General features: G+C 34.3%; 1 protein-coding gene across 1 annotated transcript in view; it reads right to left on the bottom strand.

Moving 5' to 3' along the window:
- KIF18A (kinesin family member 18A) overlaps positions 1-15,193 on the bottom strand; it is an 87,591-nt gene that overhangs the window by 9,744 nt on the left and 62,654 nt on the right. Inside the window, exons 14-15 of the mRNA XM_004050860.5 lie at positions 5,844-6,291; positions 5,019-5,126 (exon numbers count right to left, since the gene is read on the bottom strand). Coding sequence (XP_004050908.1) covers positions 5,019-5,126; positions 5,844-6,291 — 556 coding nt within the window. The remainder of the gene's footprint in view (positions 1-5,018; positions 5,127-5,843; positions 6,292-15,193) is intronic.

Below are 15,193 nucleotides of genomic sequence, written 5' to 3' on the forward strand. Positions count from 1 at the left end.
CCCTCAGAAATAATACCATACATCTACAACCATCTGATCTTTGACAAACCTGACAAAAACAAGAAATGGGGAAAGGATTCCCCATTTAATAAATGGTGCTGGGAAAACTGGGTAGCCACATGTAGAAAGCTGAAACTGGATCCCTTCCTTACACCTTATACAAAAATTAATTCAAGATGGATTAAAGACTTAAACGTTAGACCTAAAACCATAAAATCCCCAGAAGAAAACCTAGGCAATACCATTCAGGACATAGGCATGGGTAAGGACTTCATGTCTAAAACACCAAAAGCAATGGCAACAAAAGCCAAAATTGACAAATGGGATCTAATTAAACTAAACAGCTTCTGCACAGCAAAAGAAACTACCATCAGAGTGAACAGGCAACCTACAAAATGGAAGAAAATTTTCACAACCTACTCATCTGACAAAGGGCTAATATCCAGAATCTACAATGAACTCAAACAAATTTACAAGAAAAAAACAAACAACCCCATCAAAAAGTGGGCGAAGGACATGAGCAGACACTTCTCAAAAGAAGACATTTATGCAGCCAAAAAACACATAAAAAAATGCTCACCATCACTGGCCATTAGAGAATTGCAAATCAAAACCACAATGAGATACCATCTCACACCAGTTAGAATGGCAATCATTAAAAAGTCAGGAAACAACAGGTGCTGGAGAGGATGTGGAGAAATAGGAACACTTTTACACTGTTGGTGGGACTGTAAACTAGTTCAACCATTGTGGAAGACAGTGTGGCGATTTCTCAAGGATCTAGAACTAGAAATACCATTTGACCCAGCCATCTCGTTACTGGGTATATACCCAAAGGATTATAAATCATGCTGCTATAAAGACACATGCACATGTATGTTTATTGCGGCACTATTCACAATACCAAAGACTTGGAACCAACCCAAATGTCCATCAATGATAGACTGGATTAAGAAGATGTGGCACATATACACCATGGAAGACTATGCAGCCATAAAAAAGGATGAGTTCATGTCCTTTGTAGGGACAGGATGAAGCTGAAAACCATCATTCTCAGCCAACTATCGCAAGGACAAAAAACCAAACACTGCATGTTCTCACTCATAGGTGGGAACTGAACAATGAGAACACATGGACACAGGAAGGGGAACATCACACACCGGGGCCTGTCGTGGGGTACGGGGAGCGCAGAGGGAAAGCATTAGGAGATATACCAAATGTAAATGACGAGTTAATGGGTGCAGCACACCAACATGGCACATGTATACATATGTAACAAACCTGCACGTTATGCACATGTACCCTGGAACTTAAAGCATAGAAAAAAAAACAACTCTCAAAAAACTGGGTATAGAAGGAACATATCTCAACACGATAAAAGCCATACACGACAGACCCACAGCTGGTACTATCCTGAATGCAGAAAATCTGAAATTCTTTTCTCTAAGTTGTGGAACATGACAAGGATGCCCACTTTCACCAGTATTTATTATTTAACATAGTACTGGAAGTCCTAAGTAGAGCAATTAGACAAGAGAAAGAAAAGAAAGAAAGAACATCCAAATTGGAAAGGAAGAAGTGAAATTATCCTTGTTTGCAGATGACATGATCTTATCATATATTTGGAAAAACGTAGAGTCCACCAAAAAACTATGAGAACCTAGAAACAAATTCAGTAGAGTTCCAGAATACAAAATCAATATACAAAAATCAGTAGCATATCTATATACAAACACTGAAATAATTTGAAAAAAAAAGTAATCCCCTTTACAAAAGCTAAAAATAAAATAAGTAGGAGTTAACCAAAGGAGTAAAAGAGCTCCATAATGAAAACTATAAAACACTGATGTAAGAAAAGTAGATACAAAAAGTAGAAAGATATTCCATGTTCATGGATTGGAAGAATCAATATTGTTAGAATGTCCACACTACTCACAGTGGTCTACAGAATCAATGCAATCCCTATCAAAATACCAATGACACTCTTCGTAGAAATAGAAAAAACAATCCTAAAATTTATATGGAACCACAAAAGACCCAGAATAGCCAAAGCTATCCTGACCAAAAAGATCAAAACTGGAGGAATCACGTTACCTGACTTCAAATTACACTACAGAGCTATAGTAACCAAAAAAGCACAGGACTGGCATAAAACCAGACACACAGACCAGTGGAACAGAATAGAGAGCCCCAAAATAAATCCACACATTTACAATAAACTCAGTTTTGACAAAGCTGCCAAGAACATACATTGGGAAAAAGATAGTCTCTTCAATAAACAGTGCTGGAAAACTGTTTATCCATATGCAGAAGAATGAAGCTAGATCCCTATCTCTTGCAATATACAGGAATGAAATCAAAATGGATAAAAATTTAAATTTAAGACCTCAAACTATGAAACTGCTAAAAGAAAACATTGGGGAAACTCTCCAGGACACTGGACTGGACAAAGATTTCTTCAGTAATACCCCACACAGGGAACCAAAGCAAAAATGGATAAATGGGATCACATCAAGTTAAAAAGCTTCTGTAAAGCAAAGGAAACAATCAATAAAGTGAAGAGACAACCCACAGAATTAGAGAAAATACCTGCAAACTATCTATCTGACAAGGGATTAATAACCATAATACATAAGGAGCTCAAACAACTCTAGGAAAAAAATCTAATGATCTGATTTTTAAAATGGGCAAAAGAATAGACATTTCTCAAAAGAAGACATATAAATGGCAAAGAAGCATATGAAAAGGTACTCAACATCACTGATTATCAGAAAAATGTAAATCAAAACTACAATGAGATATCATCTCACCCCAGTTAAAATGGCTTTTTTTCCAAAAGACAGTCAACAACAAACACTGGCAAGGATATGGAGAAAAGGGAACACTTGTATACTGTTCATGGGGATGTAAATTAGTACAACCACTATAAAGAAAAGTTTGAAGCGTCCTCAAAAAACTAAAAATAGTGCTACCATACGATCCAGCAATGCCCCTGCTAGATACATGCCAAAATGAAAGGAAATCAGTATACTGAAGAGATATCTGCACTACCATGTTTATTGCAACACTACTCACAATAGCCAAGATTTGGAAGCAACCTAAGTGCCAATCAACAGATGAATCGAAAAAGAAAATATAGTACCTATACACAATAGAGTACCATTCAGCCATGAAACAAGAATGAGACCCTGTCATTTGCAACAGCGTGGATGGAACTGATGGTAATTATGTTAAGTGAAATAAGCCAGGTACAGAAAGATAAACTTGGCATGTTCTCACTTATTTTGGGGAGCTAAAAAATAAATTGAACTCATGGAGATAGAGAGTAGAATGATGGTTACCAGAGGCTGGGAAGGGTTTTTCGGGACATTGGGGAGGATGGTTAATGGGGGGATGCTTAATCTAAATATAACGAATAAGATCTAGTATTTGATAGCACAACAGGGTAACTACAGTCAACAATAATGTATTGTACATTTAAAAAATAACTAAGAGTATAATTAGATTGTTTATAATACAAAGGATAAATGGATGAATACTCCATTTACACTGATGTGATTATTACACACTGTATGCTTGTATCAAAATATCCCATGCACCCCCTAATATATACACCTACTACGTACCCACTAAAATAAAAAATAAAAAACAAATCTATCTTTCAGTTCACTAATACTCTCTTCTGCTGTATGTAATCTGCTGAATTGATTTATTGAGTTCTTCATCTCAGTAAATTCTATATTTTCAGTTCTAGAATATCCACTTGATTAATTTTAATAGAATCTGGTTCTTTGGGGAAGTATCTATTTGTTGAAATTATTAGTTAAAATTTTTAAATTCCTATCTGATAATCCCAATATCTGCCTCACGTATGAATCACTGCTCCCATGATGTTTTTTTCTCTTAATTTTTAGTCATTTGGTCCTGTCTCCTGGCATACTTTGTAATTTTTGTTTAAGTGCCAAACATTGATGCAGAGCAAAGATAAATCACCTTGATCCAATCAAGAATTAAGTTGGTCTAAGGTCTGTTTCAGACTTTCAAGAACTGGCCTATTTCTAGGTTGCCCTACTCCTAGTGAAACACCCTTCAGGGATCTCAAATAAAATCCTAATATGTTTAACAGGGCCTTTTCTTCATGGTGGTCCCTGAACTCCAATTTTTCTGTGAAAGCCTCATAAGAACATCAAAACTCTGCTTAATACTTTAGCCTCTTAGCAGCTACTTTCAGCTAGGCGTCTTAGCCTCTCATTCCACAAAGCTGAGAACTTGGTGAATACCTTGAGGACAAAAACTGTACAGAATAATTTTGTTTCCCTAGCTCAGAGTAAGACAGCCGATAGCTCTAAGTTTCCATTTTCTGTTCGGCCTCTATGCCTTATGCCATAAATTGGCAAATGCTAAATAAAAAACAGAGGCAGAGAAAGTCTAGCTGTCTATAGCATGTTTCTCTTTTCTCTGGGATCTCAGGCTGTCAATCCTGGCTATCATGGTTGTTTTCCATTGCCTTCAAGCAGCTGTTGGTTCTATTTTATGCACTTTTTACAACTGTTCTTGATAGGTAGCTTGGTCTGATACAAGCTACACTATCAGGCAGAACTCTTCACTCATTATATTTTAGTCATATATCTTAATCCATTAAAATAACATAATTCTATGATGGAAGAAATTTGGTAATGTTTAAAAAGGATAACGAAGTAAGTAGAAATAACGAAATAAGTAAAAATTGTCACCCCAGAAAAGTTAAAATTAAGTAGTTTTTGACAGAAAACTTTTCAATTTATTTTTAAAAGTCTGTAATATGAAATATTTTATAAAATATCAAGTGAAATACTTGAGTTTTTCAAGATCTCCCTTTGATAATATAAATCCAGTACCCCATTCAGAGAAATTTATCCTAAGTATTCTTAAACATGAATTGAGAGTCTAATTATAAAAAATAAAAAAGCAACAGAATATAATATATAAAGATTATCTTATATAACTATAGAACCAAACCAGTTTATGTTTAATCATACCTTGTTAATTTCCGTTTCCTTTTGGCAGCAGTAGTCATTGCCATGTAGGATGGCACCATGCTTGGTACAGGCATAGAATGCTTAGTTGAGAATGAAGAAGGATCAAGCCTGTATATTAATAGTGACAAATAAAAAATAATAATTTTGATTTGAACTATGAAAAGGAAGCAAATGTGTCCATAATTAGAAAACCATTTGGTATTAATATATAAAGAAAAACATTCTGCTATATTGTAAAGATTCCCTTGCTTGTCCTGGGGTATTCTTTTCTCTTTATAACACAGGTAAAGTTGCTATCAAGAGATTTCTGCATTCCCAGTGGCATAGAACAGTGAAGGTATTTTTCTTTCCATATTTAGATTGGGTATGATTATGCAGATAAAGTGAGAAGGATATGTTTGCTTGGATGACACACATTCAGCCGTACTTTAGGGGTGTATGACCATTTCAGAGTAAGTTGAGGTTTGCTAAACATCAATAGAAAGTGTGAAATTTCCTTCAGTGAAAATATTAATGAATAATAAACATGATAATCCTCCAACAATAGCTTGTATAAGCCACCTTCAGAGTAAGAAGAACAAACTAAACATATCTTAAGGTCTCTCCTAGACTAACGAGGGTCAACTGACTTAAGATATCAAATTTAAGACTTTAAAATATTTTGTTAGTGAATTAATATTCAGAGAGAAAGATAATTAAAATTTAATGAAAGTAAAACAGACTGTTTTATAATCAAAATGGCACACTTGGTTTATGATAAACCTCAACTAATAGTTGAAAGTCTATGTTAAAAAAAAAGAATTGGCAAATATTATTTTTTTGTACCGTTGTAAAACGTCTTTGTTATCATTTGGTAGTGATTCTTGTTCGGGTAATTTACACTTCGAGCTCTTGATGTCTTCACATATAGTAAATGTAGAGTCCAAGTCCTCCTGTCCACATTCTTTTCTTCTGTTATGAGGGATAGCTACTTCACACAACATTTTCAGACAATTATCACTGTTTATGTTTGAGCTGATAGCCTGAAAACTTGTAGTAAATGATGATGGTTTCATTAAGGTTACTGTAGAAGGATTTTGAAAAGCTTTTCTACAGTCTTCTGGTGTATACACAATAGGCTGAAGTTCTTTGCTAAGAGAATCATTGAGCTGCACACTTTGAGATGGTGGAGACTTTAAAGTATGCTGTCCTTTCAAGGGAGATGGCATTAGTTTTCTCCGAGTTCTTTTTTGTGTAGGAATCTTAACCAGATTAGATCCACCTGAAGATGAGCCTATTCAAAAAAATAAAAAAAGACACTCGATAATGTTTCCTAGTTTTTTAAATAACCCCCATTACTTCTAAAACAAAGAAACCCTAATAATAAGGTATTTTTATGCCAATTGATAAAAATCTGAAAAATATAAGTTGGAAAGGAAAATATCACGGTTTACTGCTAAAAACTTTAAATAAAGATAAACTCATTATAAAGAAATTCTATAACAAAAGGATACGTTGCTAACATCAATATTAATTTATAGGTATAGCTTTCTTGAGATATTGGGTAATTAGGAAACAAATTATCAATCAATTCCAACAAAATTCACAATTTCTAGCTTTCATGTTTGATTTGGGTTTAAGATGAAAACAGTATTAAACTTTTATAGGCACAGAGGTTAACACTTGTTCCATTGTAAAATATTACCAGTTTATTACTTTTGTTTTGCCTTGTTTTTTAGATTTGCGGGTACATGTACAGGTTTGTTATATGAGTATACTGGGTGATGCTAGGGTTTGGGTGTCAGTGACCAGTTTATTACTAATTGAGTGGAAGTCTAGTCTAAATGAACAAGAATGGCAATAACCAGTAAAATTCTGGGTGAATGAAAGCATTGTTTCTGTTACAGTGTCAGGTATACAGAGTTGACCCTCAGTAGCTGCAGATTCTGCATCTGTGGATTCAACCAACCAGAGACTGAAAATATTCACAAAACAAACAAACAAATAAACCAAAACAATTTAAAAAATATACAATATAACAACCACTTAATGGCATTTGTATTGTATTAGGTACTATAAGTAATCTAGAGATGATTTAAAGTACACAGAAGGATACATGTAGGCTATATACTATGCCATTTTATGTAAGGGACTTGAGAATCCATGGATTTTGGTATCTGGGAGGGTTCCTGGAATCAACTTGCCTGTCCCCAGGATATTGAGAGAAAACTGTAGTCAATTAAGCATTCTAGTTAACTGATTTGTCTCCTGTATCACACATAACTCATAGGTTTGTAAAAACAAGATTTAATACTAAAGATAAATGAAATAATTCAAAGAGTTCAGAGTACTTTCACCCTCATCACTCTGGAGAAGTCAGTCTCCCAAATGTCAAGAGGTCACCAAGTCTGATGATCTTTCTCAGCCTTATCTGATAACTCCTGCAGCTTTTCAAAATTATATCTGTACTATTCTAACATCTGTGTTATTCTCTTCGTCCATCCAGTAAATGTACACATTTCCCTAAGGAGCTGTACTTGACCCTCTAGTTGTCTTGTTCTACACAGTTTCTCATATTTCTAATTATCCTCTTACCATTACCTTCTCTGTCACCTGGGTTCCAAATTACTAGATTTTTTTTTCTACCTTTTCCCTTGCATTTTCCAATGTATACCAATTCTGTCTTTTTTATGCTTATAGTTAAAACATAATTCTGTTCATGTCTTCCTTCTGATTAAAGACTTTTTAGTAATCTTTAAAGAAACAAAATATGCTGATATTTTTAGTTGGGTAATTTTTGGTCCTTGGTCCAAAATTAAGAAACAAATTGTTTCATTAGAACTTATTACCACAATACTAGATTTAGTATTTAATGTTTAACATTTAAAAACACAAACATCTGGTAAACACCTTTTATTAATGCCCCAAATAATGACATATGTAACAATACACTTGATCAACTTCAGTGTGATTATCTTATATTTTTCAATTAACTTTTTTCTACTCTACCTACTTCATTCTGGTGAACTTCATGGTGTCTGACATGAAATACCTTTGCTTGGAGTGTACTGTCAATGGAAGAAACTATTACGTGTATTTCCATTCATGTTGTCTAATCATGAAGCAAAATTCCCAGTTGATATTTACTTTACTGTATAATACTAACTTAAAGAACATTGAAAGCGGAATAAGTGTTATGCATTTCAATAAAGCAATTCAAACTTTCAACCAAGTTAGAAAATACACTTAAACAATCAGCAACAGTACAAGCACTGTTCTTATATTAGTTGACAATATGCTCTGCTTTGGCTAGGTTGACAATTACCCTCTAGGAAATAAAATTCAAAAACAGAAGAAAAATATGATTCCTGTTCTACTGAGGAATTTTACTTTCCTGAGAACTAGATAAATGAGATTCAGATCTTAAAATAATTTTCCACTCCCTTTAACATGACATTTGTCAAATTTTCCATTACCAGATATTTTTATACTAATGCTGCAGTGTAAAGACAGTTACTTTTCTCCACTGTGCTGCTACCACCAATTTGGTGGCTATTAATAGCTGGAAGATTAACTTCTTTTCCCATGAGAGGCAGCAGGGGTATAGAGGATAGAAAACTACATGGAGGGTAGAGGACTGAATTGGGAGTCAGGAGACTTGGATTCTATTTCTGGCTCCACCAACAGCTCACCAAGTGACCCTGGGCAACTCACTTAAGCAGTGTGGGCATTAATATCCCCTAGAAAAAAGCGGATATTACCTTTTTATATACGAATAGGATTATATGATAAGGGTTCAAAGAAAGGCTCTAGAAATGCAAATATGTTTCAACTGTTAATATTACAACTTTTACAAGGAGAGTTGTAATTTACTTTCCAATCATCAAAAACTAACTTACTGTTATCTCTAAAACAATATATTTCAAACAATGCTTCACTTTCAGTTTATCAGATATCCAGTTTATCAAGGCTGATGATTAATATAAACCACAGGTATTATTGAAACAGGTATATATGTTATTTGCAAATGCAGACCTTATAATAACATTTTAAACTTTAAAATACAATGGAACATGAAATCTCAAGGGACAAGAATTATAGAGTCACTGTTTTTTAAAATACATACTTAGAAGGTATAATCTCTGGGAGTGGCAACTGGGCAAATTCCCATCATGGTGGACCACATTTTCCCTACTGCTAGTAAAGAGTGATAAAAATCACAGTCTTCTGGTAGAACACTGAAGAAATATCCACGTGTCCTCTGGGATAATCTAAGCATACACCCGATATCAAATTTAGTATGATCAGACTGACTAACAATTTGTCAGTAAAAGGAATAGTGGTGTTACACTGATATATCTTTAGCTATAATCCTGCTCTCCTGGCAGAGTATGATAAGCTGAAGGAATAGCATGGAGATGTGGTAGTTAATGTGGATTTACATACAATTGTTTTACTGGCCCTAGAACAAGAGATGCTACAGACACACAACATGTATATGATATAAATCTAAAGAGTTCTTTTCATTCTCTCAATTATTAAGTTCAGATAAAATAAAAGGGCAGAAGGCAGATGGTCAATTCAGAACTACTTAGGCTGATTAGTTGCTTAAAAAGCTTCAGGAGCTAACCAGAGCAAAAACAAAATTTAAAGGTTTAAATAAAAATTTAAGTCAATCTTCTGTAACTATAAACATAAAAGGATAATGACCCCACTTAATGAAAACTAAAAGAATAAACAACTAAATTTTACTCTGAATACAATTTTTATAATATATAAATACAATTACATAATAAATAATTATTATCCTTTAGCTAAGTTAGGTAATAAAGAACTTTATGTGGGTATGGCAAGTGGAGAGTGTTGAGTTGGGGGATCAGAAAGTTTAATAGGCTATAAGAACTGTTGGATATGTTAGGTCTATGTCTATAAAAGAGATCTGCTGTACTTTTCCATTAGAGGAAAAGGGTGTACAGTAAATTTCCAGAAGAGCAGGCATGGGACAGTTGTAGTTTCCCCTGATTCAGCTTGGGAAAACACTATCTAACAATATTCCATAATTCTTGTGGCTTATAGAGTAGAAGTGATAAGAAGGAACTTGGAGGCAGATTATAATTCCTTCAGAAAGGCCCCATAAAATGAGAAAATGAATCACAAAGTTGCAGGCTGTGCCTTGCAGAACAAGAGACCATATAGATGATGATAGCCCATAAAATACCCTAGCAATGTGGGTGCTACACAGAAGGGAACGGGAAATTAAAAATGCATTGTTATAAGGCACGCTCTTGCAAACTGGAATAAGGAAGACTGGCAGTCACTTGGGAAGACATCTCTCTAGGGTCTATCTAAGGAACTAGTCCAGTGTATCATATACTTAAATATAAGAGGTAGTGGGTAGCAATGTATGTTATGGTTTCTGAGTAATTTTGCTACTTCCACAACATCTGTTGAGACTTTAACTCCTCAGCATATTGTAAGTGTGCTCCATTTCTATTACCTTGAATGATTATGACCCATGGGATGTAAGTGAATAGGACTTTTTGAAATTTATGCCCAAATAATAACAAGAAGCATAATGTCAAAAAATTTAAAAGAAAAAATCACTACTACTATTTTGAATCCAGGATCAACATATGTTTTATTTATGAAAAAAAGTTGTAGTGAGCTATGGTACAAAAGCAACAATCTGAAAGGAGTACACCTGCATAAAAAGAATTCACTGTTCATCCACCCAATATTTATTAAGTACCTACCATACCATGCTAGGTACAGTGGTAAACAAGACAGTTAAGAATTTACATTTTTGAGGGGAGAAGGCAGATGACAATAAACAAATAAAATAAATTAGGATGATAAATTAACTGTAAAGACAATAAAAACAGAGAAATGTAATAGACAGTGATGGGAGATAGGATGTTTTAACTATGATGGCTAGAATAACAATTCTAAGGATGGAATATGTGATCTGAGACTTGAATGGCTAAGAAGGAGGCAGTTCTATGAAGATCTGGGGGAAAAGGCAGAAAAAATAGCATGTGCAGAGATCCAACGGCAACAATGAATTTGTTGAGCTCGAGGAAAAGAGGCTAGTTTGATTGAAGTGCTGTGAGTTAGAGGGACAGGCAGAATAAGAGGCTAGAGAGATCAAAAGGGGCAACTTATGTTAGGATTTACGGACAAGACAAGGGTTTTTATTTATTCCAAGTGTAAAGGGAGATCTGTGGAGGGTTTCAAATATGGATATAATGTGATCTGATTGATGTTTAGGAAAAAGATTGATTTGCTTGCTGTGTCAAGAATGGGCAAGAGAGAAAACAGAAAAATCAGTAACAAGGCTATTGCTATAGCTTAAGCAAGAAATGACAGCTTGGGTAAGAGTGGTAGGAGCAGTGGTGGAGAGATGTGAGAAGGGTATTATAATATCTATATATGTAATTAGCTGCCTTATAATAAAGAGTTCACAGAAAGTAGTATATATTAATTCTACATAAGTAAATTAAGAGAAACTGACAATGCTCCATAAAACCATGAACCATTTATGCATGTCATTCCCTCAACTTTGGCATTCTTTTTTTTTGACATCCCCTTCCCTCTACTCCCACTTGTCAAGCTTGGGGTCCTGTCCTCTGTTCAGGAGTTCTGATCTATGTAACTGTAGGAGTCCTGGAATCTGCATTTTTCCCTTTCTAGTTTGGACACTCATAGAGACTTGAGGCAGTAGAAACTCTTTGGGGTTTGAGGCTGTGATTTCTTATTCAGAGACGATGAGTGTTATTATTATGCTGAGGTAGGGGAAAGGAAAGAAAAGGAGTAAGGATAAGTAGGAAACAGTCCTAGAACAAAAGTAGCAGATAGAGACAGTATTGAAAATGAAGTTCACCTCCTAGGAAGTTGTACCAAAGGCAATTAATGGGTAAGATTTAAGTTGGTAGAATGATGTTAAAAACAGCATCTCCTTTTAGGTTAGGCACCCTACTTTCTCTGCATATTCATCTCTAGACACTCCCAAACAATTAAAACAGGTTTATAGACAGTTCCAGGCATAGACATACTATGTTTTCAGATACAAGGTCTAACTGCTCCTCTTATAATATTTTGTGGGTATAGCATTCAGTTCTTTAAAAAGGAGCCAATGCATTTTGATCCATGTTTAAGGAAGCTTGAAAACGCAAAATGCAAACTTGTAATGAATGAGTTTTGATAAAAGACTATACATATTAGAATCTTTTCTTTTTGATAGGGAAGGAATTTAGAAAGACACTGGCTGCTTGAAGAATTTCTCACTAGAAACAGTACTTGGTTGGCACACTTGAGAAATACCCATAGTACAAGGAGGCATTTGAAGGTTAACCGCAAAAGACAATTTTAACCAAAGTGATAACCTGAATAGAGGCATCTAGCTCCCACTCAGATTCCCTTTAAAATGATCACATCATTAAAAAAAGGGTAAACTTGACCTAATGTTGGTAATGGGAAAACATTATCATCTGAGTGCCAGAACATTAGAGGACTTTCTGAAGAATATTGTATAGCTCAGACTCTTAAGGGAAGGCATGGAGGAGAATGACTTATAGTAGTCCGTATCCTTTACCCTTCAGTGCTATCCCAAGGAGTTAAGTAAAAGACACTGGCAGATATCAGTAAAGGGCCTCAAATTAGAACCAGGGATGATGGGGTAAGGTGGGAGTTGGGGAGAATGAGTGAGACACAGCTATGCAATATAGTAAAATGGCAACATCTGAACACTAAAAGTAGCGCCAAGAGGTTCTAAAATTCAGTCCTGGCTTAGTTGTTTCTGTGCAGAAAAAAATTACTAAAAAGTACCCAATGTTATCAGGCTTGTTCCCATCACTGGTGGCTATATCACACATGGATGAGATACTCTTGAGCAAAGGGGCAGATTTCTAGCTGAGACTACCTGTGGCTCTGGTTCCTTCCCTACATTCCCTGGGCTGTTGGATCAGTGGACAGGAATATATTTTTTCCCCTTAATTTTACAGGAAAAAGCATAATTATAATAAGCAAACAGAAAACTCACTGGACCTATAAAAAGAAAATGTAAAGAAATGACAGAACTGGCATACAAACTCAGACTTTTTGCTAAACCAGATGCCAAGTTCTTCACCACCACACAATGCTGAGCCCCTACCACAGAAGTTAATTAAATCACTTAGGCAATGACTAAATAACTAAATGAACATGAACATCCACAATTACACTGATATTTAAAACTATATTTTATAGACTATTTGATGATATGAAAAAAATGTTCATTAATGAGGTAGTATACAGTATGATCCCAATTTTGACAGAACAAAAACAAAAACAAAAACCAAATCAAAGCACACAAACCTCCTGAGCAAAAATGGGGGGGGAAAGTAATAGAAAACAGAGAAGGAAATATAATCCAATTCATCAAAATGTTAACACAGGTTTATAGCTCACTGGGAAAATAATGAATTATTTTATTTTCCTTTTTATACATTTGATTATTTTATATAATAAATATAATCCTGCTCTGTAAAATAATAAATGACCAAAAAAAAAAAGGGGGAATAATGTTTGGGGTGGTGGGTAGGAAGCCAATAAAAAATCAGCTCTTTCAAACCTCTGAAGATCTCAGGAACTGAAGGCATGAGGTTGTCTCTGAAAGCACAGGGTGGAGTTAAAACAGGAGAATTCTTGGAAGTCTGTATAAGGAAGCTGGATTCCCAGATCTCCCTTAACCCATTACCATCACCTACATTGCTAGGTAACTGCTCCTTTGTTACCCTATTAAAAGACATGAAGTTTTACTCTCTGGATAGGCTGTAGACTGGGGCCAACATGCACAGCTGACACTAGGTGCATTAAATACTTTCTTAATAATAAATATATGCTGATTTTTCTCCCACTTCTCTATAATACTGGTAGCCAGGCCCATATACCCCCTAAATGGAAAATCAAAAAGTTCTTTGTAAATGAAACATAAAAATAAAAAAGATGGACATTTGTAGGTTTCCCCAGATTGACTAGTTTTCTGGAGATAACTATAAATCAGAGCTTTGTTTAATAAGTCCAACCCTAGTTTTGTAATACTTACTCATTAATAGTTTAGGAAACATTTTTAAAATATTTATATGATGCTTTAAGGCATCCTATAAAAAACTGAAAGTGTGCGTTTCAGGATAAAGTGGTGAGTGTTCTATTCATCTGTTCCTGCATTATGGCTAGAGATTCCCGCTTCAAAGTTTGTTTACTGTAAGACCAAAGACAGACTTAAAAAGGAAGTTAGACAAAAACATTTTGTTGAGACTGCCAAGTTTTAGAAGCCTCTCAAAAGACTTTTAAGTATTAAAACCACTTTTAAAATTAACTGTAAATGCATGCACTGAAATCATGGATTAGATGGAGAAGAAATACAAATATTTTCATCATTAATAACCCAGATTCTAAAACAATGTAACATGGATTACAACAGAAGTATATTAACATTAGTATTATAGAGTATTAAATTTGCTATTAATAAAACCACAGCTAAAAATAAAAACATAGTGAAATCATAATGAAAACATAATTTGCATGACAAACTACATTTGCTACGTGGTTATAAAAATTATAAATAAATATTTGGTGAGTGGTTAAGTGGTTAAAAAAGTAAACAAAGTTTGGATATTCATCTGCCATTCACTATCTCTCAAATGTGTAGGATTTTAAGATATATAATTGATGAATGGTAGTGTAATAAAAGCAATAAATTGGGCATTTTGATTTTGACAATAAAACATAGGATAATCTGATGAAGTACATAAAAAAGACTTGAAAAAAGTTTGATAAATTGACTGCCTATACCTCAAGAGAAACATCTACAAATGTATTTATTGGTGGTATTGCTCTTTAAGCTACTTAAGTCTACCTATAAGCACAATCAATCTACTTCAGTATTTGCATCTTTCAAATATTTCAATTCTCCAGGAAGTCTATCTCACAGATTTGGCTGAGGACTGTGAAACGTTTCCAGTAAAAAGCAGAAAAAAAGGAAAAAAAAAGAGATGCTTCATGTCTGTTTCCCTAAAATTAGTTTTAAGAAATGTCAGTATATTCTTACTTCTAATAGATGTTTTAAATAATATTTTATTTATTTAATTATAAAATATTTCCTTAAGTAGGCTCTAAATGTTACACATATTAACATATGTATAAATGTAATGTGAAAT

The sequence above is a fragment of the Gorilla gorilla genome, chromosome 9 (genome assembly GCF_029281585.2).
Source record: "Gorilla gorilla gorilla isolate KB3781 chromosome 9, NHGRI_mGorGor1-v2.1_pri, whole genome shotgun sequence".
NCBI lineage: Eukaryota > Metazoa > Chordata > Mammalia > Primates > Hominidae > Gorilla > Gorilla gorilla.